The 26,932-nt window shown below is 44.2% G+C and overlaps 1 protein-coding gene across 1 annotated transcript in view; it reads right to left on the bottom strand.

The window, feature by feature from the left end:
- NPHP4 (nephrocystin 4) overlaps positions 1 to 26,932 on the bottom strand; it is a 174,946-nt gene that overhangs the window by 39,170 nt on the left and 108,844 nt on the right. Inside the window, exons 10-13 of the mRNA XM_078779516.1 lie at positions 19,423 to 19,609; positions 15,836 to 15,919; positions 12,298 to 12,454; positions 8,291 to 8,373 (exon numbers count right to left, since the gene is read on the bottom strand). Coding sequence (XP_078635642.1) covers positions 8,291 to 8,373; positions 12,298 to 12,454; positions 15,836 to 15,919; positions 19,423 to 19,609 — 511 coding nt within the window. The remainder of the gene's footprint in view (positions 1 to 8,290; positions 8,374 to 12,297; positions 12,455 to 15,835; positions 15,920 to 19,422; positions 19,610 to 26,932) is intronic.

Below are 26,932 nucleotides of genomic sequence, written 5' to 3'. Positions count from 1 at the left end.
AAAAGTTTGAGGGAGTCGTTAAGTGATAACACAGACACTGCCCAGATGTGTAGATATTTGATAAATGACTGTACCCGAGTTGCCGTTTTGTCATGGTTTAAACCAATCATAATTCAAAAAATTATTTTGCACAAATGTATTTGTAATATACGTGATATCACATTTTATAAACAATTGCAGTTGAAAAGTTAAGTTGGAAAAAAAAAATTTCCCAAAAAAAATTCCAAAAATAAAAATAAAAAAATTGGAAAATTTTTCAAAAAAAATACCCTTAGGACATACCAACGGGAGAGATATGTGCATACTAGAAGTTTGGTACGATGTCACAAAAGTTTGAGAAAGTAGTTCAGTGACAAGACAACACAGGACAGGACAGACGCTGCACATATATATATATATATACAGACTTAGCATTTAATATGGAATATATTTTTTTTCTTGACGGGTTTACTTTCTTAATTCAGTATATCAATCTGGTGAGTTTCTTTTACACTTTGGTGATTTATTTGTGAAAAGAACCATGTAACTGATTGTCTGTCGCAGCAAGAAGTCAACAACAGGATTATATCACAGGTGGTGTGGCAAAATGTACGGACAGGTGCATTAGATGATTGGCTTCACTGTCGAGTATACAAGGGTTGTTGCGTTCTGTATTAGTGGAAAACAACTGCTGCACGTCTCCAAAAGTTATTGCCGCTTCCTCTGGAGATGGTCCGTCAACTCGACAATGCTGTTTGTCATGGAGTGGTGGCTTTACGAAATTACGGCATGAAACAGCGTACTATTGCTCGGCAGTATGGCATCACTCAAGGTCAGGTGTCAAAGACCCTGAAACGAAATGCTCAGAGGGGTGTCCCTACTCCAATACCGAAGCCAGGACATCCCCACAGAACCACAAGGAGGGGATGATCGCCAGCTGCACTGGTTAGTTCGCAATGGCCGTACCAAGTCAGCTAATCGGCTTCGGGCTGAGTGGCAGCAACTTACAAATGTGCCTGTATCCAGAAGGCTCGTCAACCAACGACTGGTTCAAGCAGGCTATCGTGCCAGGTGTCCCCTGAGAAAGCCACGCCTGCCCAGACAACACTGCCAGCGCCGATTGCAGTGGGCCAGAGAGCACCGTCAATGGCAGCCAGGACATTGGAATCACGTGATCTTCAGTGACGAGTCTAGATTTCTGGTCTATCGTCAAGATGGCCGCGTCCGAGTGCGCAGACAAGTGCATGAAGCCTACAACAAAGATTGTATAGTGCCAAGAGTCTAAGCTGGAGGTGGTGGGGTGACCGTTTGGGCTGCTTTTCATGCAGGGGGAAAAACTGACCTGGTTGTTCTGAATGGAAACCTGAAGCAGTTCAAGTACAGGGCCATTCTGGAAGAAACATTGCTTCCATTTGCTCGTGCAGCCTTTCGAGGAAACTTTGTCTTCCAAGATGCCAATGCACGGCCTCATCGTGCTCGCATGATCCAACACTTTCTTGCTGACCGTGGTGTAGAGCATATGGAGTGGCCTGCCATATCCCCGGATATGAATCCGATAGAGAATTTGTGGGCAGAATTAACGCGTCAAATCGACCACTTGGACCAGCAGCCGACCTCTGTGCGTGAATTTCAGCAGGCTATTGTCACTGTATGGCAAGCGATTCCTGTCCAAACCTTGGCAAATCTCGTGTACAGCATGCCTCAACGTGTACGTACTCTCCTGAATGCTCGTGGGGGTTACACGAAGTACTGAACTGTAATTTTACTGTCCGTAATCCCAGTCATAATTTAACTTTTGTTTTTGTTAAAAAAATTTTTGACTAATGTGCAAAATAAAGAGGTACTTCTGGAAAACGTCCAGAAGTTTAACACAGTACTGTCCATGAATTGAGTTCGACATCAGTTTACATCACTTTCAATGATCAATTTATTTGTTTCGAAATGTCAAATGTCGTTTTTGTTTCTTTTAAAGGTCACGTTAACAAAATCTAGAATAATTTCAACATAATTCCAATGAACTTTTGGTTCTAAGACATCTTGAAAAGTAAGTTCACCCCCACAAAAAAAAATAATCCATATTAAATGCCAAGTCTGTTTATATATATATATATATATATATATATATATATATATATATATATATATATATATATATATATATATATATATATATATATATATATATATATATATATATATATATATATATATAAGCAAAGATTTGCGGTTGGGAGTATATCCAAATGAATCCATGGTAAGATCTCCAACCTTTAATTGAACAAACAATGACTCAATGTTTCGATTAACAACATGTGAAGCCACACGCCTCCGTTAATCTTCCTCAAGAGTGATAAAATCATCTCAACATCCCCTTACATGCATAGTGGGCGGGGTATATGCAAAGTGGGGTGGGCAATGCTGGACAGCCAATGAAACCGTATCACACCGCTCTCGTGAACGGAGACGTTACCGACCAAATTCACAAATCAACCGCATATTAACAGCTCAAAATTATCCTGTAAGAGTTGGTAGATTGCGGAGTTGGTGATTGCGGACGGAGATTAGCTAGAGAACTTGGAGACGATTTCGTTATTTTTCAGATAATTTTTCCAGTGGTATATACTGGTGTGAAATTCGCGTGTCTAGGAAAAAGGGAAAAAATGTCCAGGTATTGATAGGATAACAGTGAAGTTTGAAGGGGAGAATACCGATTATTTCCATTGACCGATTATGGTTGGGGGGGAAATGGTTGGTAAATCATGTATTATTAGATGTAGGGAAGATGATTAAAAGGAAGGTATTTTCGGAAATTGGTGAAAAAATATAGCATTTGAATTTCCAGACACGACACAGGAAATGCGGCTATGAATAAGCCAACCATCTGAGAGATGAGGTAACTAAATGCCAATTGGTGGGACGGGGGGCTAGGAATTTGATCATGGTGTGTGTAAGAAAGTATTTTTCAGGATGGACGATGAAGAAACCGCTGTCGGAAGACCATGATCTTGACCGCCGAGGCCGTCGACCTGAACGAGTCCCTGGGTGATGCCGATGTGACCGGCGCATCAGAAGACTGTTGATTTATTTGATTTATTGTGATGATTTTGTTGTAAATCCCCTGCGGGAATTGGCTAATGCTTCTTATGTATTATAAGCACACAGCTGCACATCTCCGCTTGATCCGACTATGGATCTGACTGCAACGCTGGGTCTGGCTGCCAAATGACCTGACACTGATACTCTGGATCCACAAGCTGATTATGCGTCCATGAACGACATTGACACAAAAGGAAGTTTCTCTCTTTACTTTGAATTGTAATGCTCTGTACTCTGGCCAGGAACACGTGACACAAGATATTAATTACATTATGTATTCCTCAGAACAACAGCATGGACGTCGATTAACTTCGAAGATCGGCAAGGATCGGGTCTGTGCGAGGACGGGGAGCCCTTCGATTGGGGGGATTTCAGCCGCACCTACGCTGCTCCAAGGGTGGGTTGAGAGACCCTCCCGGGCAACATTCTTGGCCGGACCAGGCGCCTTCGTTGCCGATCTGAAAAGTTAATAGATCTTCATGTTCTGGACCTTCATGTTCCAAACACGCACAACATGACACACCTTTCAAGCGTGCATGCGGGGTACTTTATGTGCGTGGCATGCCCTTGGGAGGACACACATACAACACTCAATAAAGCCCGATGTGGCCACATATAACACCATTCTCTTTTGCTTTGCAAATAAAGCCGATGTGGCCTGGTCTCTGTGATACGTAGTCTCGTAGAGACCAAATGGGGGAATGTCGAGATCATGCCTTTGGTTGTGCCTTATGTAATTGTGGTTTGCATTTAATAATGGTTGCTTTGTGAAAAGGATTAAGCTTACTATGTTCCCTCTTGCTTTTGAACTATGTTTTATTGTCCAACTGTGCCAAAAAATGTAGAAAGATAGTGAAACTGCTTGCTCTGTTAGACCCCCTCGTGAAAACGCGTCTTTCTGTCCTTGACCAAAGGCCAGCATGGAAGATAAGTTTTGAGAATGTCACTGTGGTCTTTCTCCCGCATCTTACCCTTTGCTCATGCCAAAGAAGATAGGGTCTCGGTGGGAGATGTCTCGCCCGTTTTCCTTTGTCCGCGCTCATTTTTCAGCAGAGATTTTTTGTATAATTTTGTGTATATAAAGAAACTCTGGGTTGCCAATTTTCTAGGAGTGTATGGGGCCATGCTGTTCAATTGTGAATGTTATGACTCTTACACCCTCCACAGCGCTGTGATATTGGTTCATCAATAAATCTTGTTATCCCAGGAACTCAAGGTGTGGAACATGGTTCGATTCTCCAGATATATATATATATATATATATATATATATATATATATATATATATATACTCAGAGGCAAAAGTTATTGTGACATGGAATTTTTTCATTGGTAATCTTGTGAATGAATTTTTGGATTTGAACCAGAGAAAGAGTGTGTTAAAATGGTCGAAGAAACGCAACCAAGCAGTTGTTGTTCGAATTGCACGAAATTTGCAAGAAGCATGACATTCGAGAAAAATGGCCAGCAATGTTCACTTTAAAAGGCCAGACAACCAGATGCTTATCATTTCCACTCAATGCAGTCTTAAGAAGTGCAGAAGTCAGAAAAACACCTCTATTCATCGTTCTGGAACAAGTTCGACATGCCACGCCTTGGGGAAAATGACAGATGGAGAGCTATAGGTATGCTTCAGTCTGGTACCTCGCAGCGTGATGTTGCTCGTCGATTCAACGTCCATAGAAACACCATTTGGCACAGATTCACCGAGCTGACGGTAGGACACGTGTCTACAGGTGCACAGATGAAAGTTACATCAGGCCATGTGTTCTGGAAGGGGATCGTTTTGGAGGTGGGGGCGTTATGATCTGGGGTGGGATAACAGCTGTAGCAAGAACGCCAATGATTGTGATTGAGGGGAACTTGAATGCTGTGAGGTACCAAGACGAGATTTTGCAAATGGCCGCTTTACCGTTTTTGCAACAGAACGGCCCTAGAGTGACGTTTCAACATGATAACGCCAGACCACACGTTGCTCGAGTTGTACAGCAGTATCTTAATCAGAACAATGTTAATGTGTTACCCTGGCCTGCAAGATCCCCTGATTTGTCACCCATTGAACACGTCTGGGATGAAATGGAGCGACGTTTACGACGTCATCCGAATCCTCCAAAAACGCTGCAGGAACTCCGCCAAATCCTTCCTCGGATATGGAATGATCTTCCCAAGGACTTTCATCGACGTTTAGTGGCCTCAATGAGGCGGAGGTGCCAGGCCTGCATCAATGCACAAGGTGGACACACTCGCTACTGACTGTGTGAACTTGCTTGTGAACCCCCTCTTGTGTTGTGGCTCATTTGCATATGCCAGGTGCACTGTTCTTATGGACTGTTGATCGTTACCATACCTTGAAACATTTGTCTTTCCATGTAATAACATTTCATCCGCGGCAGTAAAAATTTAACACTGATTCTGTTTGTTGTTTGTGTGTCACAATAACTTTTGCCTTTGAGTATATATATATATATATATATATATATATATATATATATATATATATAAATAAAAGAAAGTTTTTGTTTGTTTGTTTGTCTGTGCAAGCTAATCTCCTGAATGGTGAAAGATAGGAGAAAACCTCGAATACAAAAAATGTCGGGACGGGCCCCGGGAAGGTTTTGGGCTCGGTGGCGAGACCGGTCGAGGCCCACCTCGGCCGGGCCGGGCCCATTTCGCAATTAAAAGCTGAGCTGAATTATAGTCGTCAATCTTCTACGGCCACGAGTAAAAGCTGAATTATAGTAGTAAATTCATTCAAAAAGAACTAAAAATGTCGGGACCAGCCCCGGGAAGGTTATAGGCTAGGTGGCGAGGCCAGTCGAGGCTGCTTTGGCCGGGCTGGGCCAATTTCGCAATTAAAAGCGGAGCTGAATTATAGTAGTCAATCTTCTACGGCTGCGAGTAAAAGCTGAATTATAGATGTAAATTCATTCCAAAAGAACTAAAAATGTCGGGACGGGCCCCGGGAAGGTTATAGGCTAGGTGGCGAGGCCGCATCGGCCGGGCTGGGCCCATTTGACAATTAAAAGCTGAGCTGAATTATGGTAGTCAATCTTCTACGGCTGCGAGTAAAAGCTGAATTATCGTAGTAAATTCATTCAAAATGAACTAAAAATGCCGGGACGGGCCCCGGGAAGGTTATAGGGTAGGTGGCGAGGCCGGCCGAGGCCGCCTCGGCCAGGCTGGGCCCATTTCGCAATTAAAAGCTGAGCTGAATTATAGTAGTCAATCTTCTACGGCCGCGAGTAAAAGCTGAATTGTAGTAGTAAATTCATTCAAAAAGAACCCGGGCAACGCCGCGTGCTTTCGGCTAGTGTGTATATATATATCCATGTGTATCAAACCCCTTAAGTTGACAAAGAAGCAAAGCATGTATTTCGTCGCATTACAGCACTTGATGCACGGGTAGCAACAAGTATCATCTGCCACACAAGTTGTTGTGACAGGGTGAGAAGGCGGAGGGGGAAGGGGTCGGGGAGGGGGAGTAGAGTGGAGAGGGAGGGGAGAGATATACTCGGTATATATTGTTGAGGGAGGCTTTGACAGGGCCCCACCGTTTTTTTGGGGGAAGGGAAATAGTACAAATTTACTCGTGTGAAGAGTGCTTTAACCTAAATGTTGCCCAGGTAAATAAATAGCACCGCAAAGCGGGCGTAACCCCTCAGCCCATGCATGGTGGAAACCAATTTCAAGATGGCTGCCGTGGCGGCCATTTTGAAAATCGCAGCGCGCCCATTTTCGAAAGGAACCTTCCTCTACTCAACCCCAACACACACTGCAAAAATGGATTTGATCGGACAAGCCGTTCTGCTCGAAATTGACAGAAACCAATTTCAAGATGGCTGCCGTGGCGGCCATATTGAAAATCGCAGCATGCCCATGAACCATCCTCGACACAACCCCAACACACTGCAAAAATGGATTTAATCGGACAAGCCGTTCTGCTCGAAATTGACGGAAACCAATTTCAAGATGACTGCCGTGGCGGCCATTTTGAAAATCCCAGCGCGCCCATTTTCGAAAGGCACCTTCCCCTACTCAACCCCAACGCACACTGCAAAAATGAATTTAATCGGACAAGCCATTCTGCTCGAAATTGACGGAAACCAATTTCAAGGTGACTGTCGTGGCGGCCATTTTGAAAATCCCAGCGCGCCCATTTTCGAAAGGCACCTTCCTCTACTCAACCCCAACGCACACTGCAAAAATGAATTTAATCGGACAAGCTATTCTGCTCGAAATTGACGGAAACCAATTTCAAGATGACTGCCGTGGCGGCCATTTTGAAAATCGCAGCGCGCCCATTTTCGAAAGGCACCTTCCTCTAACCAACCCCAACACACCCTGCAAAAACGGATTTAATCGGACAAGCTGTTCTCCATGAAATTGATGGAAATCAAAAGTTGACGGACGCCCAATTTGGGCTGAGGGGTGAAAAGGGAATTGTAATACCCTCTGCCACCAACTCCAGGTGGCGCTACACGGTAGCCATTTACATAGAGAATTTACAGCTCCTCCCCCGCTCCCCTTATACCCCAGTGTGAGACCGCGTCCACATGGCCAATGTTACCCCCCTACAAAGTTGGATTTGTACCCCGAGTTTGGAGTTTGTAACTTAAAATATGTGGTTGCGCAGAGAGCACATACAAACAAATTGAGGGGAAGGGGGAGGGGGGGGGGGGGAAGAGGGAGAGAGAGATTTATTTTTTCTACCCCCGTTAATTCACCCAAGATCCACTTTTTTGAAAGTCCGACTTCTTTCCTGGAAGTCCGAGCAGTGTCCAAACACATACGCACACACCAAAACACAACACAAACACACACAAAAAGATGAACAAACGCACACACACACACAAACACACAAAAAGATGAACACACACACACACACACACACACAGACAAAAACACACAACAACACAAACACACACAAAAAGATGAACACACACAAAAAGATGAACACACACAAAAAGATGAACACACACAAAAAGATGAACACACACACACACACAAAGACAAAAACACACAACACAAACACACAAAAAGATGAACACACACACACACACACACACACACACACACACACACACACACACACAAGACAAAAACACAAACATATATATACACACACATACACACAAACGCACACACACAAAACACACAAAAACACATACACAAACACCTGATTTCATATCCATTATCCTTAATGAACTTCACTTACTGAATGTAACACTTCACAGATGACGTTTGGGTCACTGCATCGCACCTGCAGGTCATGTCCTTGTACGTTTGACTTTGGCTGCTCTGGAGGAAATATTAAACACAAAGAATATTAGAATTTGAATCTCCATCTTACCGACAGCATACACATTTAGTGACAAACATTGTTATTTGATGCAAAGGAAACCATAGATTAAAAAGGTATGTTAGTCAAGCCACACCCGAGCAAAGATAAGCATTCAAATCCCCCTCCCGCCCCCCCTCCATATGCCTGGTGTTTGAGGGAGTTTTTGTTAATTGATGGTGGAACATTGCCGAAGTGTTATTACCACTTGATCCATCACTTGACCCAAAAGAACACTCATTATCACCTTTCAAGGTGTTCATTAGTTTGTCAGCATCTTGGAAAACAAATTAACATCTTGTGCAAAACGAGTTGTGAAAATACCTTTGTGAAATTGTGAAAAGATGGCAAAAGTGTAGCAAGACTGAATATTTAACAATGCAGAGCCTTGCTGTGGAGTATTTGTCTCAGTGACGTCACCCCTTCACACAATAAAAGGGTTGACTGATGAAACAGGGCACCTGGGAGCACTGTATTAAAGTTGATCTGAATGTGGGTGGGTGGACACAGAGACACACAGACGCGCACACACACACACACACATACACACACACACACACAGACGCACACAGACACGCACACACACACACACACATACACACACACACACACAGACGCACACACACACACACACACACACACACACACACGCACACACACACATACACACACACACGCACACACATACACACACATACACACAGACACGCACACACATACACACACACACACACACACAGACACGCACACACACACACACACACACATACACACACACACACACACACACACACGCACACACACAGACGCACAGACACGCACACACACACACACACACACACACATACACACACACACACGCGCACACACACACACACATACATATGCACACACACACACACACACACACACACACACACACACACACACACACACACACACACACACACACACAGATGCACACACACACACAGATGCACACACACACACACACACACACACACACACACACACACACAGATGCGCGCACACACACACACACACACACACACACACACACACACACACACACACAGAGACGCACGCGCACACAGACACTAATGCATTTTCCCTTTTGAGCAAGGCTAATGATAAACACATCGACCACAGTAAAACACCAAATCATGATTGTGGTCCTTCATTGAATGCTAAAATACATCCCTGTGGTAAACTATTGAAGGTGTGAGGCTGTCGCTGAGAGTGAATAATCAACACCTTGCTGTGAAGAACCATCTCAGGGAGTTTCCAGGAGAGGGCAGTGCATGTCCACATGAAAATAATAGCATGAAGACAAATAAGTTCCTAAATGATATATTTTATTATTTTGTATGCAGACTGTGGCTGCTGGTTGCATCATTGCTGGGAACGCCCCTGTGACGCTGATGCAGTGCCCCTTACCAGTAAGCTGGTACTCAATTTGTCAACCTCGGAAGGATGACAGGCTGAGTTAAGCCACCTGGTGTTAATTAACGGCAGCACAGGGGCTCAAACTCAAGGATGATTCCAAGATATTGAGGGAGCCACCTTAACCATAAAGCCAACACTGGGCTTAACAAAATGACGATGGGTTAAAAAAAGAAGAGAACAAACGAAGATGAGACTTACAGCACCAAATATAAAATATGTACATCTGATTGCATCCCATTGATCTTTCATCACCACTGATTGAACTTTGAGTATTTCATTCGGTATCAAACGGTCCTTTCACTTGTTAATCACTTGTTAAATAATCTTGTTTTTGGTTAAACTTCCAAAATCAAGACTCTCTGCTCACCTTCACTCTTTCATTCCTCTTTTCTCCCACCTCTGGAACAAACTCCCTCACTCCCTTCAATCCCACTCCTCCCTCCACGTCTTTACAGCTGTTCACCACCATCTCTTGTCTTCCCCCATCCAAAACCTTGATCTTTTCTACCCCCGTTAATACACCCAAGATCCACTTTTTTGAAATTCCGACTTCTTTCCTGGAAGTCCGAGCAGTGCCCATGTGTTTTATACCTCTCCCTCCCACAGATCTCCCGACGTCCCTGTTCTCTGCTGTTGTGATTGTGCGCTTCCCTCTCTCTCCCCATCCTGTCTCCCACTCCCTTTATCTTATGTTTTATGTGTCAGTTTGTCTCTTTGTGATTAATGTTAGCTCTTACACGAGCCTCGATCTTGTATACAAAAAAATAAATAAATAAATAAATCCACCAATGGCAAACTTCCTCTGCAGACTGGACCTTGTGATTCTCTCATCAACCATATAACACACAATGGCAGTTTGTAATTGTACAGATGTCTGTCCCCCTCCATAAGGGTACGTTTTAAAGGCCAACGTTTTCGCACGAATGTGTGCTCATTACGGTCTATTTTTGAGGTTAAATCAAACTCGAATTTTTTTTTCCATAAAAGAGTAATTATGTCTCTTCGATTGGAATTGTAGACGGTGGCTCCCAAACCGAGCCTCAAGGGCGGTGTACAGAAGCGTTTTATAAAAGTAATAAATACAAGGCGCAGGGAGGTGAATTTTGCTGCACGTGATGTGTGCACAGAGTAAATCGAGTGTTCATTTGCATTCGTATGATGTCTAATAAATAAAAAAAGATATAAGCACATCTGACACTAGGCCAAGGCTTCAGACTTTGGTACACTCTTAGTCTGCATGAGACGAAACTGTTCCAACCCGTCACTTTTGACGGGCTTTTATACCAATGAGAATACTAGTACTCGACTGCAAAGCCGCAATGAGCCGGCGAAGCCAAAGCCTCTTGCCACTATTTTACCCATCACTATGGCATCAGTAAGTTAGGTAGTTGGTAGTAGGTAGGTGTAGTAGGTACCGTACCGAGTTCAAAATGACACCATTTGCATTCTGGATGAGATCAAAATTGATAAAATTTCCTTCTTGATTAATTCGGTGAATTCCGTCTCAACTTCGGATATTTCTGGCCGTGAAAAACTATGCCCGACGGCCGCGAGATTTCTAAAAAATAATTCTTCGTCAATTTTAGAATATTTGACGCCGTTTTCAGCGGCCGAAATGTGGTAAAAAGCTTTTTTGAAATATTTTTTCAAATGCTCGAATCTCATTGGTTCCGGTAATTGGTGACGATTTTCGTTGAAGATAACCAGGGCCCGTGCGGGCCCGGGGAACGAGGTTGGTCTTCAAGTATTTTAATTACAAATTAGAGGTGCATATGATGGTGAATCAAACAAAGACGGGTGAAACAAACTCCTATTGAACTTTTTCGCAATTTTTTTTATGCATAGTTCCGCATCCGCAAGATGGCGGCCTCCATGGAGTGATTTGGTTTTTGAAATATTTTTTCAAATGCTCGAATCTCATTGGTTCCGGTGTTTGGTGACGATTTTCGTTGAAGATAACCAGGCCCGTGCGGGCCGAGGTTGGTCTTAAAGTATTTTAATTACAAATTAGAGGTGCATAAGATCGTGTATCAAAAAAAGACGGGTGAAACAAACTACTATTGAACTTTTTTCAATTTGTTATGCATACTTCCGCATCCGCAAGATGGCGGCCTGCATTGAGCGATTTGGTGCGTCAAAGCTTCAAAATTCTCAAGGGATCCAGCAAAATCTGGCTTTTCAACATAATACGTACGGCGTACGCGCTCAGGCGCTCATTCACAACTCCGGCTTCGCCGGCTATAACAACTGCACCATAAATTTTCAAACAGATTATATTTAGTATATTTCCCAGAAGTTAACCACTACACTGTAAAAACATCATTCTTGCAATATATACAATACCGGTACCATGTTAAATACTGTACTCCGTAGACCCAACCTCCCTTTTCTACTTTTCAAGTTACCCCTTCCTTTACACAAGCACTTGCTTTGCTGACCGTGAGAGGTGCTCAATGGCGGAATGTGGATGCTTTTCTTGAGGAAGCTGAGCTCAGGATGAAAGAAGTGGAATGCCTTGTTAACGGTGTACGGATGAGGATGAACCGCAAGCAGCAGTGTGGCCAAAGGTAATCCATCCTCAGCTGTGAAGCACACCTGCAGCAAGTCACCTGTCACTAGCAACACCATCAACACCTCCACAATTCTACACACACTGCTACCTCGATAATCACTTGCAATAGACAAGATGCATCATTAACCTAAAACATTCCAACATGTTTTCTTCTTCGGGCGATCTATCTCTCCCAGGCAATTGCCAGAAATTATATTATTGGCAGAATGAGTCCTGCTTATTGTCTTCTTTCTAACGAACTGTGCAGCTTGCAGCTGTTTGATCAAACAACTTGTGCCACAGCAATCTTTGAAAGCATTCATATATTAGCAATCATAAGCAGAAGGAACATTGGCCCCAATGGATGAACCAGTGCCCCAATGATGCCCCAATGATGCCCCAATAGATGAACCAGTCCCCTGAGCTGCTTGAGGCAGTGAATTGCTGTACACCAAGTAATAGGTAATGCAAACAGGACTCAAACAACACCAAAACACAACAATTAAAGCATCTCGGTGGCATCACAGAGCAAGAACTGGATTCTTTTTTTAAATATTGTTATGATGCTGGAAGAAGCTGTGTATAACAAAGCTCAAACCCATGAGAAAAGATGTTCTTGTTATAATTTCTGTGCATTATAGTTATTTTGGAACAACAGCTAAAACTGGAGTTCATAAAACAGGTTACCCCACGCAGTGTTCAAGTATATACACCTCAATTAAACAACAACCAAAAAAAATTAAAGATTGTTTTAAATAAGTTGTTGTTCGATCATAAACGGGCGTTTACGGGCTGACTGACATGAACCAATTGCTTGACCCCACTTTCCATTGCTCGACCCCGCTTTTCGCTTCGCGTGCGTCATCAGGTAATTACAATGAGTTGCTTTCGTTTAACACGTTTTTTTAATCAATGTTTTAATTCTAGAGCAGTACTGCTGGCATTCTCTGAGAAACATCAGCTGAAAAATTGATTGAAAACCTTTCAGTTCAATTTAAAAAAATTTTTATAACACCTACCTTGGTTGGATGTCTTGCCTAGAATGTTGGAATATCCATTTTTTTTGTATACAAAGTCGAGGCTCGTGTGAGAGCTAACACATAAAACACAAAAACATAAATAGAAACACATAAAACACAAAAACATATAATAAAGGGAGCAGGAGACAAGAGCGGGGAGAGAGAGGGAGGCACAAACACAACAGTAGAGAACAGGGACATCGGTAGATCTGTGGAAGGGAGAGGGCTGGGTGTTGGAGGGGGGTGGGGAGTACACGGTATGAAACAAATCGACACCACTAGGAATTTCAGGAAAGAAAACGTAATTTCAAAAAGGTGGATTTGGGGAGTATACACACAAAGAGACGAGGTAGAAAAGATCAAGGTTTTGGATTGGGGAAGATAAGAGATGGTGGTGAACAGCTGTTTTGAGAACCTGGGCGGAGGAGTGGGATTGAAGAGAGTGAGGGAGTTTGTTCCAGAGGCGGGAGAAAAGGGGAATGAAGGAGTGAAGGTGAGCAGAGAGTCTTGATTTTGGCAGTTTAATCATAAGAGGGTTACTGGCAGATCTTGTGCGTCCTGAAGGAATATTGGGGGACAGAGCACAGAGAGAGCTGGTGGAGCAAGGCCGGAGAGGAGTCGGCAGAAGATAATAAGACCACCAACCCTCCTGCGGTGAGTGAGTGAAAGGCCCTCAGAATCAGCTTCATCGTGGGAGATTCCAATGATCCTAAAAGCCTTGGTTTCTACAGTGTGAATCCGAGCTAGGTGTGAGGCAGGAGCACCGGTCCAGAGGGGAGAGCAGTGATCCATTGAGCTCCGGAGGAAAGCCTTGTATGTGGTGAGGAGCTCAGTAATGCTAAGAAAGGACTTTGCAGGATGGAGGATGCCCAGTAAGTGACTGGCTTTGGATGTCAGCTCGGACATGTGGTTTTCCCTAGAAAGGTGGAGGTGGGCGGGGCGGGAAGGGGGGGTGGTGGGGGGGGGGGGGGTGGTGTGCTACTACCAATCGAGTTCAAGATTTTCATATTATCAGTGTACATACTATTGAATTAATTCGGCAGTCTATTGATGAATGGAAATGAAATGAAAAAATTCTAGTTTTAAACCAGGTCTCTGAAGAATGCTAAAATTTAATGAAAGCCAGAGCCCGAAGGTTTCACATCAAGAATGACAGTTACTGAGCAGGGAGAATGAAAGTGGAAGTAAGATAGTAATTTTTTCTATTCGATAAGGGCCATTTGGGGAACAGTGCTGCCTTTTTATAGACAGAATTTTAACCCCAGTCATAAATTGTCCCTAAGGCAATAGGTCACGCACGCACCCACACGCCAATGTGGAGTGGCATCACTTGTCGACAATACCGGGTGGGACAAACCGATTACCTTGTTGCCGAAGGCCAATATTGAGCCAAGGTGGTTTTTCATCAACAAGGTGATAGCAACTAAACTATTTTCCTGAGGCTAGCTCATGTTGCAGAAGCTTACAGAATCCAAATCCCAAATACTGCTGCCTTCAACCAAATATGAACTCACAACCTCTGCTATGCCGGTCGGGTGCACTCACCAACAAGGCCACCATGGGACCAATATCAGCACTTGTATGTGACAGTTATTCCAAATGAAGAAGAACAAACTTACAGTATGGTAAATACACCCTTTTGTGGATATTTACTCGAAAGCCTCCAGGTTAGAGCAATAATTTAGGACTTTATGTCCAGGGTTTTCCCAAAATGATCTTCAAAATAAAAACATGAACAATAACAAATTTAATGCAAGGGGCGTCAGTTTCTGAGCGAAGGAACTGTGAGGTGTGCTGCTGTAGTACATGAAGGAAATGAACACATAATCTGGAGGGAACATGCAGTTCCAGGGAGAGGGCAGGAGGTACAATGCACCTGATGATGGGAAATCCTGCAGAGAGCAGCGTCAATGTCAAGGTCGCGTTGTGTGACGCAGACAAGGGCACAGCTTTTGACAGCTAGAAATAAACTTGATGAACCATCTTGCCCTCAACTGATCACTTGAGAAACACTATTCCTTTAGTTGAAACAAGTTATATATTTAATTTCTAATCTGACAAAACTTTGAGTGAAATTTGGGTTTTCACGAAGATCGGACCAAATGGTCCACGTGACTTTAGTGCAGGAATTGCTTTACATACAAACCATTGGCACACACGCATCGACACGGACACACATATATGCATGTACACACAGAGAAAACTCATGGTGTGGGTCTTACTTGTAGGAATGCACGTTACGGTCATTCACAAATGAAATGGCAAAACATTTGCTATTCACTTTAAGGATAAAACGCTTTCCATCCACAAAAGACAACCCTGCAGAAAAGTGCTTCAATTTCGTGAGAATTTTGGGCACGGCTGAGAGGCGATCATGTGATCACGTATGGAGTCAAGGACTCTCACCTTGACTTCCTTTGTTGAGGGAAAGCCTTGTGCCAGCTGAAACGCAGATGTAGAGAACTGCTTGCCATCATCATTTGTGTGACACTGCATTGCACAAGGGAAGAAGGACAGAAAGAGAGGTGGAGAGAGGTGGAGAGAGGTGCAGAGAGGTGGAGAGAGGTGCAGAGAGGTGGAGAGATGGAGAGGGTGAGAGATGTGGAGAGAGGTGGAGAGAGAGGGGGAGAGAGAGGGGGGAGAGAGAGAGGGGGAGAGAGAGAGGGGGAGAGAGAGAGAGTGAGAGAGAGAGGGGGAGAGAGAGAGGGGGAGAGAGAGGGGGGGGAGAGAGATAGGGGGAGAGAGAGGGGGAGAGAGAGAGGGGGAGAGAGGGGGAGAGAGAGAGGGGGAGAGAGAGAGAAGGAGAGAGAGAGGGGGAGAGAGAGAGGGGGGGGAGAGAGAGGGGGTGAGGAGAGAGGGGGAGAGAGAGAGGGAGAGAGAGAGAGAGAGGGAGAGGGGGAGAGAGAGAGAGAAGGAGAGGGGGAGAGAGAGGGGGGAGGGAGGGTGAGAGAGAGAGGGGAGAGAGAGAGGGGGAGGGAGAGGGGGGGGGGGGAGAGAGAGGGGGAGAGAAATAGGGGGAGAGAGATAGGGGTAGAGAGAGGGGGGGGGGGGAGAGAGAGGTGGGGGGAGAGAGATAGGGGGAGAGAGAGGGGGAGAGAGAGAGAGAGGGGGAGAGAGAGAAGGACAAGATCAAGAGTCAAACATCTCTGCGGGGCATTATCACACGTCCACCATTTGAAGAGACAGTGTTATGCTATGTTCAAGAATCAAAAAGTTTGCAGAGTCATCCAGTCATCCCAGGCCACATATCTGCAAGAATATACTGAGTGCAAGACGATGTATGAACATGTAATTTGAATGTACATGCAACAGAATCAATGAACACAAACAATAACATGCACTTTGAACCCACATATGAGATAGGAGGAAAAAAAAATCCAAAGATAAGCACGATTTATTAAACTTATAACCAGGAATGATGGCGATCTTTGCTTTATAAGGATCAGTCTTTTTACTTCCTTTCAGAAGCACAAGGACTCATGTGTGCCGAACAGCGCACGCGAAGCGAGCAGAGTATAATGGTACACGGCCTTAGCCTATGAAATGATAAACCGGTAGTTCCCAAGAGCCTGATTTACTACTTCCATGGATCTTTCTTTCCCCATGCTCACCTCAGCCATATCAGGAAGCTGACTAGCTGCTGCTGTGTGTTGTCCTTCAAAAAGGCAAATTATTTGCTTCATATTTTCCAAGCACAAAGTTCTCGTTGTACAGAGGAAGGATTATCATGACAAGATGGGCCCAAACAGTACCGTTATTGGAATGCACCATTCTCCTTCTTGAAACTGCTTCGACAGAACCGACGCTCCATGTACAGCATGGTACACGACGAAGAAGATTCTCTTTCTACACTACAATATCAAAAATATTAGGACAGCACACTCTTCCCGAAGCCTAAACTTTGAGTCACGTAAATGTATTCACTCGCCTATTCTGTGGCCTGCGGAAGTGTCTTGCTTCGTCTGTCATCTCGAGCTCTTCCCTCCAGCATTTCATGTCTGCTGCCCATTGCCTCTTGCTGGTCTCTCCCATCTCTATCTCTGAGCTTCAGTAATGTGCCAAAACCGCATCCCGCTACTTTTGATGTTTGTTTCTCAATAAAGCAACATGGTGGGAATGTTCTTTTAGAACTTTCATTTTCTTTGATTTATATTATACTGCATATTACTTCAAGTTAAAGTGGAAGTTTATACTTTCTTAAAATGAAAATTTCTTCAATTTAACTTGCACGGACAATAAAAAACACCTTGTCTAATTTGCAAGTTTGACTGCAATTAAATGTGTGATTGGATCCCTCCTTTTTTTGCTTCAAAACGATGTATCCGATTGAAACAAAGGAATACACACGTATTCAGTCGTATAATGCGCGAAGTGATCATGCCTCAAAGAAGAAGATGCACACTGGGATAATGACGAACGGTATGATGCCGCAGTATGGAATCCAACCTTAGTGCTTCTAGTGAATTTCGAAATGAGTCTCATGAATACTTCCAATAATTTTAATGGATTAATTCACACCAACAGGTAGAAAATCTGAAGAACATTGGAACCCAAGTAGTGACACCCCCACATACACTATCTATACCTATACCACATGATCTCGCAGCACTGCAAAATCACTCTTAATAGAAGGAGAAAAAGGAAATAATGCTCTTAGACCAAGGCTTTCCATGAAATTGGGACGTTGAGAGCAAAAATGGTGGAAACATATCCGGCAATTGAATGTTGTGATAAGAGGTAACTAGTGGCAGAGAAAATAACAGTCCTGATGTACGACTCATAATCTCATAATACGACTCAAATCACAACCTCTGCTGAAAGTAACTCAAGATGTTCTTCAACTTGAGAAAGACTCTATGTTTTCATCTAGCACAATTAACCTTTAGATGCAGGCGTCAAAAATCCTACATAAATGCAGCCATTGGGCCTCGGAGGCCCAACGGCTGTATTCGTGTAATGTTTTTTTTATTTTTTGTTTTTTTTATAGATTTTTTTTCTTTAATATCCTTTTTCAATCCAAGTCGATGCTCATCGATGTGTATTTGCTCAGAAAATGTGAATCATTGATCCTATTAGTTGGAAGAATCCCATACAAGTAATGAATCCTTTTTTTTTTTTGGGCCTCCGAAAAAAACCTGGTGGGCCTCCAAGGCCCAATCACTGCATCCAAGGGTTAAAGGAACCAAAGGAGAAATATGCTAGAAGTAGTGGATACGGATTGTGGCAACTCTTATCTCGACCGATAAAGGGTTAAATCCTATAAGGTATTGCCTCATTACCAATGCTCAAAGCCTGGTGTTGGCTTAACAGTTAAGGTGGCTGGCTTCAGATCTTCGGGTCTCGAGTTTGAGCCCCTGTCGTACCGTAAAAAGAAACCAGGTAGGTTGACTCAGCCTGTCATCCTTCCGAGGTTGGCCAAATGAGTACCAGCTTACTGGTAACAGAGGCACAGAATCAGCGGCACATCCGTGCTTCCATAAGATGATGCACCCAAGCAGTCACAGGCAGCAGACGAAACCACCACCCATACTCAGAAAATAATAAAATGCCTTAAAGAGACCCAAACACTGATTAATGAGGGTATCCTAACTTTTTAGAGAAAGAAATGCATGGATTCTGTATCAGATGTGAAATGTTCTCCTGGTGCTGCTGCTATGACTACAACTACTAATCTGGAGGAGGAGGACGACGACTACGACTACTACTACTACTACTACTACTACTACTACTCCTACTCAAAGTGACCCCTTTAGGGGAGTGGGGGAGTTGGCTTTTTGCACTTTGTTCCCTTGAGATAGAACAAACAGTGTCATCCATCTCTGAGCTTAAAATTGCTCTGAAGGAACAAAGGTGCAATATAACACCTGATATATACCAAACCTTTTATAAAATATTAGTAACCGTGGCAAATCCTCATAAGAGTTTTTTTTTTATGCCGTTCTGCTACACATTGTCATCAAAGATAATGTTTTGTTGATCAAAAAAAAACTTGCCTGCAGAAAAGCGTTGCCATTGGAGAAGCTTTGGTACTTGAATGGTACATACAGTGTCTCTTTGGGGTGCAGATAGAGCTGAGTGCAACCGTTGCGAGAACACACGTTGAACATGTCCTCCTCCAGTGGCGTCAATGTTCCAGTCATCTCCTTAAAGTATCGCCACTCTTGACTATCCAGGATGACACTGTGGGTAGATAAGGCAGAGGCTACGAAGTCAAATGTAGATCGTCTACCCAAACATAGAGCTCATCAAACTATAGCAAAGGGTTGAAAATCATTTGCATCTTAAAGTGCCTTTCACTCAGCCCCAATCCACAGCCTAACCTGAGATAACTGAGATATCATAGTGTCGAAAGACCACATCCTAAAATAAGGCACAGACTTTGCACCCCTGTATGAGTAAATGATGAACATTGTCTAATTTGTGAATCTATGAAAAAAAGAAAAAGAAAAAAAAAGAGAGAGACAGAGAGACAGAGAGACAGAGAGACAGAGATAGAGATAGAGATAGAGAGAGAGAGAGAGAGAGAGAGAGAGAGAGAGAGAGAGAGAGAGAGAGAGAGAGAGAGATAGAGATAGAGAGAGAGAGAGAGATAGAGATAGAGAGAGAGAGAGAGAGAGAGAGAGAGAGAGAGAGAGAGAGAGAGAGAGAGAGAGAGACTGACTGTTTCATCTTATATTATAAAAAGTATAAAACCACACACAAAACACCAGAAACACGTGAAAAACAAATGACAGAAAAAGCCGGGACAAGCACAGCTGAAAAATTGACAATTTTTACCAATCGAACACTAATTCCCCATCAACCACATGACACAAAGAATTCACCACACACATTTGCTCAAATTCTGTTAACTTACCCTGATGTTTATAGAAACTAAACTTGAATTTAATCCTAGTAACCACAAGATTCTTAAAACGAACCAACAAATTGCAATCCTGGAGATCTCGCGAGATCACGGCGAGGTCACGTCTTTTCGAAGCTGTTCCATGCGCTCACGCTTTCGAAGCTAAGTAATCTTTCACAATTGTGTTTTTGTCGAGACTGTATCTATCTTTCGGTTTGTGTACCTATAGCTTTAGGAAAATTTTTGGTGCTAATTTTTCGTACATGTATACACAATCGTCGGTTAATGCGTATCGAGTATTCTGAGGCCTAGTACTCGTAGGCTTAGGCTACCGTACCGTCCTCGACCTTGTGGTTTTGTTTTCTCTCAGCGGTTCGTCGAATGCGCTGCAATTATTTTCGTTCTCTGTTCTCGTCCAGTCGTTCACCCCATACCTCCTTGTTTAATATCCCTACTAAAAAAAAAACCCCAAAAAATATTTCCTTCTCAGGTCTTATTCGTTTATTTGTTGTTCGTATTTGTTCGTTCGTTCTTCGTTCACGTTGTTCGTGATCACGCGATCACGTGGTTAGAAATGTATAATCTCTCCCCTGAACAACTATTTTCTCTCATATATTTTACACCTTTTTCTTCTTCTCCTACAAAAGGATGCTTTCGTCTTGCTCACCAAATCTATTCATTCCCCAAAAAAAAAATAATACCATCTCTTACAGTTCCCTCTTTTCTACATTCCCGAAACTATCCAGAACTCCACCCCCTCCTTCAGTGTCCTCAAACATATTTTTGACTCGAAGGTCTCAAACTCATTTTGCAAAAAATGTTAGTTTCCCATGAAGCGTACACTTTTCAAAATCCAATCTCACCCCTCCCCTCCAAATCTTCCCCATCCCCCCTTCCCTCCAAAACTTCCCCATCCCCCCTCCCCTCCAAAACTTCCCCATCACCCCTCCCCTCCAAATCCTCCCCATCACCAATCCCTTTCAAATCTCCCCCCTTGCCCCTCCCTCCTAAACTCCCCCCACACCACTCCCCTCCGAGACTCTCCCTCGCTCCTCCCCTCCTAGACTCCCCTCTCACCCCTCCTCCTCAAAGCATCCTCCCTGCTTCTTCCCCCTTCCAACTTTCACCTTCATCTTCCCCAACCTTCTGCCTCGCTCTTCCCCCTCCTCAAATAAAACCTCACTGTGCCTTACCCAATCTCCATCAAACCTTTTGTCCGCCCCATTCTTCCCTTTCTCCAAGCTATTCTGAAATCTCTGAAATCTCTGACACACCTTCAACAGCTCTCCCGACCTCTTCCACATCTTACCCTACCCCTCCCCCCCCCCCCGTTCTGTACCCGATGCTCCCCCTTCCTCTTCATTAACGGGATGGACATCAAACATCCGGGGCCTTCGCTCAAACTTGACTGATCTCTCCATACAGGTTGCTTCTGACAAACCACATGTGATCTGCTTAACAGAAACTTTCCTCCTTCATGATGTCTCTCATGCCTTGGTATCTCTCCCAGGTTACTCCCTCCTCTGGTATGATAGACCTGAGCCTCGTCCTGGAGGTGGGGTTGCTATCTTTATAAAAAATTCTCTTCCTCACTCGCCCTCCACTGCCCTCCCTCCACCTCACCCCCAGGAATACCTTTGGCTACGGCTTCCCCTTCGCTCCCACCTTTTGTTCATATGTGTGTTGTACCGTCCACCAAACAGTGATGACTCCATCACCATCTCGCTGTCTGAAAATATGGACCAACTTCTATCTACCCATCCCAACTCTCTCTTCCTCATATGTGGTGATTTCAATTGTCACCATGCCAGTTGGCTGGGTGTGGGCACCTCTCTCACCAGCCATGGCTCTTCAGCAAAGGACTTCTGCGACTCACTGGGACTGACACAATCTGTCAATTTCCCGACCCGGATCTCAGTCAACGGAGCATCTTCTCTTCTGGACTTGGTTATGACTAACTTCCCTGAAAATGTCTGCTGCTCTTCTTCTGCTCCAATCGGCTCATCTGAACATGTGCTTGTCAAAGTGGACATCTCTCTGACCATTCTCAGAGAGCCTCCTCAGCGTCGATGAGTCTGGCATTTCACTCAGGCCAACTGGCACGGTCTTCAAGCAGCCATCAATCATCTGGACTGGTCTCCCATCTCTACCGCCTCTGACATCAACTCATCCTGGGAATTCTTTCAAAGTAAATTGCTCTCTCTCTCATGCACAGATTTATCCCATCTCAGCGTCGACGAGTCTGGCATTTCATTGATGGGTATATCCCATCTCCATCTCGTCTTCAGTTGTCATACCCTTCCTCCCGTCCACGGTACATGGAATCTTGTGGTGAGGCTGTTGCCCTGAAACAACTTGCTTTCGTCTCCTGGAAAGCAAATCCAACGTAAGGAAATCTCTTTTCCTTTCACAAAGCCCGAAACAAGTGTGTGTCCACCCTCAGGAGAGCCAGGAAACAATATCTCACCATTCTCAAGACCGAACTCTCTTATCTGTCTCCCTCTTCCAAATCCTGGTGGCGTCTGGTCAAATCTGTTTCTGGTGTTTGTTCCCCCTCCATCCCCTCCCTCACCTCAAACGGCTTAACGGCTGACTCCGCACGTGAAAAAGCTGAATGCCTCAACTCTGTGTTTGCCTCTAAATCTTGTGTCCCAAACCCATCCCTCTCTGTACCCATCGTACCCAGTCGTACCCAGCTGCTCCTGGACTCTGTGTCCTTTCCTCCTGACAAGGTGGAAAAGTTTCTGTCAACCCTCGACTCTGATTCTGCAACTGGTCCTGACGGCATCAGCCCACGGGTCCTAAAATCATGTTCTTCCGCTCTTTCACTCCCTCTTTCTGTTCTCTTCACCCTCTCTTTTGCTCAAGGTCATCTGCCATCTGCTTGGAAATCAGCCAACATCACCGCTTTGCACAAAAAAGGTGCAAAAACAGATCCTAGCAACTACAGACCAATCAGCCTTCTCCCAATTATCAGCAAAGTCATGGAATCCATCATTGCTTCAGATATGAAATCTTTCCTCTTCTCCAATGGCTTGATCTCTGATCATCAATTTGGTTTCAGACCTGGTCACTCTACTCTGGACATGCTGCTTCTGCTTTCTCAACAATGGATGGAGGTCCTCAACACCAAACAGGAAATTAGAGCTGTATCCCTTGACATTTCACGTGCCTTCGATACGGTCTGGCACCCTGCTCTGCTCACCAAACTCTCCTCCTTTGGTATCCATGGAAATCTCCATGCATGGCTGGCGGACTTCCTCTCTGGTCCTAGTCAACGTGTGGCCCTGAATGGGTTTCTCTCATCTCCTCTTCCTGTTCAGGCTGGAGTTCCCCAAGGTAGTGTTCTGGGGCCTGTGCTTTTTCTGGTCTTCATCAATGATCTCTCTGACTCTCTTGAAAATCCTCTCTATCTCTTTGCTGACGACTCTACTCTCTGTCGCTCCATTCCTCATCCCTCAGATCGGCAGTCTGCAGCCTCCTCACTCTCTGCAGACCTGGACAAAATCACAGACTGGGCTAACAAATGGAACATGTCTTTCAATCCTGATAAATCTCACACTCTTACGATGTCTCTCCGAAAAGACCGACTGGACAACCCTCCCATCCACTTTCTGAATAATCCTCTCCAAGACGTTCTGTCACTCAAGCTTTTGGGTCTCACTATTTGCCATGATCTTTCCTGGGAAAACCACATTTCAAATCTGGCCTCCAAAGCCAGTCGCCGACTGGGCATCCTCCGTCGTGCGAAGTCTTTCCTTGGCACACCCGAGCTCCTCACCACATACAAGGCTTTCATCCGCAGCTCTATGGAATACTGCTCTCCCCTCTGGTCTGGTGATCCTGCCTCACACCTAGCTCGTCTTCACGCTGTTGAAACCAAAGCGTTCAGAATCATTGGAATCTCCTGCGATGAAGCTAACTCCAAGGGCCTTTCACTCACTCACCGCAGGCAGGTTGGTGGTCTTTCCATCTTCTACTGACTCCTCTCTGGCCTTGCCCCCCCAGCTCTCTCTGGGCTCTGTCCCCCAAATATTCCTACAGGTCGCACAAGATCTGCCTGCAACCCTCTTATGGTTAAACTGCCAAAATCAAGACTTTCTGCTCACCTTCACTCCTTCATTCCTCTTTTCTCCCGCCTCTGGAACAAACTCCCTCACTCTCTTCAATCCCACTCCACCCTCCAGGTCTTTAAAACAGCTGTTCACCACCATCTCTTATCCTCCCCCATCCAAAACCTTGATCTTTTCTACCCCCGCTAATTTCGGTCCCCTTGTGTTTTATACCTCCCACCGCCCCCCCCCCCCTTCCCACGCCTCCTCCCCCCAAGCCCTCTCCCTCCCACACTTCTCCCTGCTCTCAAATGTTGTGGTTGTGTGCTTCCCCTTCTCTCCCCATCTTGTCTTCCGCTCCCTCTTTTTGTATATTTTGTTTGTCTGGTTGATTTGTTTGTGAAATAAATGTTAGCTCTTTCACGAGCCTCGATTCAGTATACAAAAAAAAAAAAAAAAAAAAAAAATCCCTCTCAGATGAGCCTCCGTGTTTCACTTTCCGAGTGTTATAGATCACCATCTTTGCCCGAGCTGACAAAAAATTGGTTAATAGGTGCATCTTTTCTTAAGCAAGGCAAGTATTTAACACCAAAAATAAAAACTCTAAAATTAAAACACAGTGATAAATTTCTAAACAGTTCCTTCAGTAATTGAAATAAGGAAATGAAACACCTACACTCGACATATGCATGGAAAAGAGTTTCAGATGCACCCCAAAAAGGACATCCATCAGGTATCAATTCAGACAAAAATGTGTCGCAGATGATTTGTGGGTAGAATCCAATGAGCTAGACTCCACTGAAGGTCCCCAGTTCTTTTCGGTATAAGCCTTTGATTAAAACTATCCCATTGAGGTTGAGAGGGAGATCCATCTGGTAACAAACAGGCCCACTTATTGTTCAATTTAGGAATGTTGCACACTAAACTCAAGCAAACCTGATACACGTTCCGCTGTTCATCCGGGGACAATGAGCATGCGGCCTTCCAAAGGAGAGTAGTTGAGATTTTATAGACGAGTGGGCTGCACACTTATTTGTGCAAAGCACAAGATCCAGAAATGGAGGGGCATCTGGCACAGGTACAGAGGACACTTCACTTTTCAATTCACCACAAAGCACAAGAGAGACGTGTCTTGCTGACCTGATGCTTACAGTTTCTGCCAGAGCAACAGCACTCATCCAATTTCCTGCCCCGTTCAGCAGATCATGTACTCTCCGGATGTTATTCCCAACAAATTTCTCAACAAAACTTCGATCCTTCGGAATACTTTCGAAAAGTGGGTTGTAAAAGAGGGGTTCAAGCAAGAACATTTATTTTGAGTACGATGTTTTCCAGCGGCTTATTTTAAACGCTTGCCAAGCATTCAGCATGCTGGAGTAGAAGGACGGTAGTTGTGTGAGGTCCAGGTGTTGGACATCAAGCAGAAAAACATCTTGCGAATAGCTCAGGCCACCAGCTCGGTTCAAAAGACAGTTGGCCAGAAACCTCCAAGCCAGGTACAAAGGTCCATGTATCAGACGCTTAATCGCGGTCATACGAAAGGACATAATCTTACTGATCTAGTCCACAAAGCCTTGACTTCCTTTGTCCAAGGGAGGACTCAGCACTCCAGGACGAACCCAGTGTTTGCTGCTCCTAAGGAAGTCAATTAGAATCCTCTGTGTGTTTTTCACCAGACTTTCTGGGGGTTGCACCACCTTGAAACAATGCCACAGCATGGATGCCACCAGATTGTTGAGCACCAACAAGCATCTCCTATAACAAAGTTGAATGAGAAATCCTCTCCACTTTGCCAATCTTTGTTCAAGGGCATCCACCAACCCCTCCCAATTCTTCTTTTCCACATTTTCATTACCGAGAAACACTCCCAGGTATTTAATACCTTCAAAACTCCATTTGAGTTGCAGTGGCAGGGAAGGTAAAGGTCCACTCGCTTGACCCATCCACAAGGCCTGGCTTTTGCCACAATTTACGACAGCTGTCGTCGCTTTGTTAAATAGCTCCAAGTTCTCTTCAACCAATCCAACGTCTTTGGCATCTTTCAGCAAAACACAAACGTCATCTGCATAGGCCGATACCTTCACTTCATGCTCTACCAACAATATTAAGCCTTCTAGAGATTTCCAAAGCACGATCAATAGGGGTTCAATACTCAAGGCATATAAAATACCAGACAGAGGGCAGCCCTGACGAATCCCCCTCTCAACCTTTACAGGTGTGATCAGTTCATTATTGACTTTAAATAATGAATAAACTTGACTGTGTAACAGTTTAATGGAAGCATCAAAACTATTTCCGAGACCAAACTTTTCCAGAACTCTAAATAAATACCTGTGGTTCACCCTGTCAAAAGCATTTTCGTGATGAAGACAGATTAATCCAATTTCTTCATTTTCTCTTTTACATACATTCAATAGATCCCGAACAAGAAAAATATTGTCATGAATCTGACGACCCATAACACAAAACCCTTGATCACAATGTATCAAATATTCTAAATGAGGGGATTGAAGGAACTGCGCTCCAACGCGAGTCGAAAGAATTGACGCGACCAAAGACGGAATTCGTCCGAGTTGCTTTATTGAAACAAAACGGCTCAGGTATTCT

The sequence above is a fragment of the Myxine glutinosa genome, chromosome 6, assembly GCF_964187855.1.
Source record: "Myxine glutinosa chromosome 6, kmMyxGlut1.1, whole genome shotgun sequence".
Lineage (NCBI taxonomy): Eukaryota > Metazoa > Chordata > Myxini > Myxiniformes > Myxinidae > Myxine > Myxine glutinosa.
The sequence above is the reverse complement of the archived record's forward strand: the minus strand, read 5'-3'. Positions and strand labels throughout refer to the sequence as shown.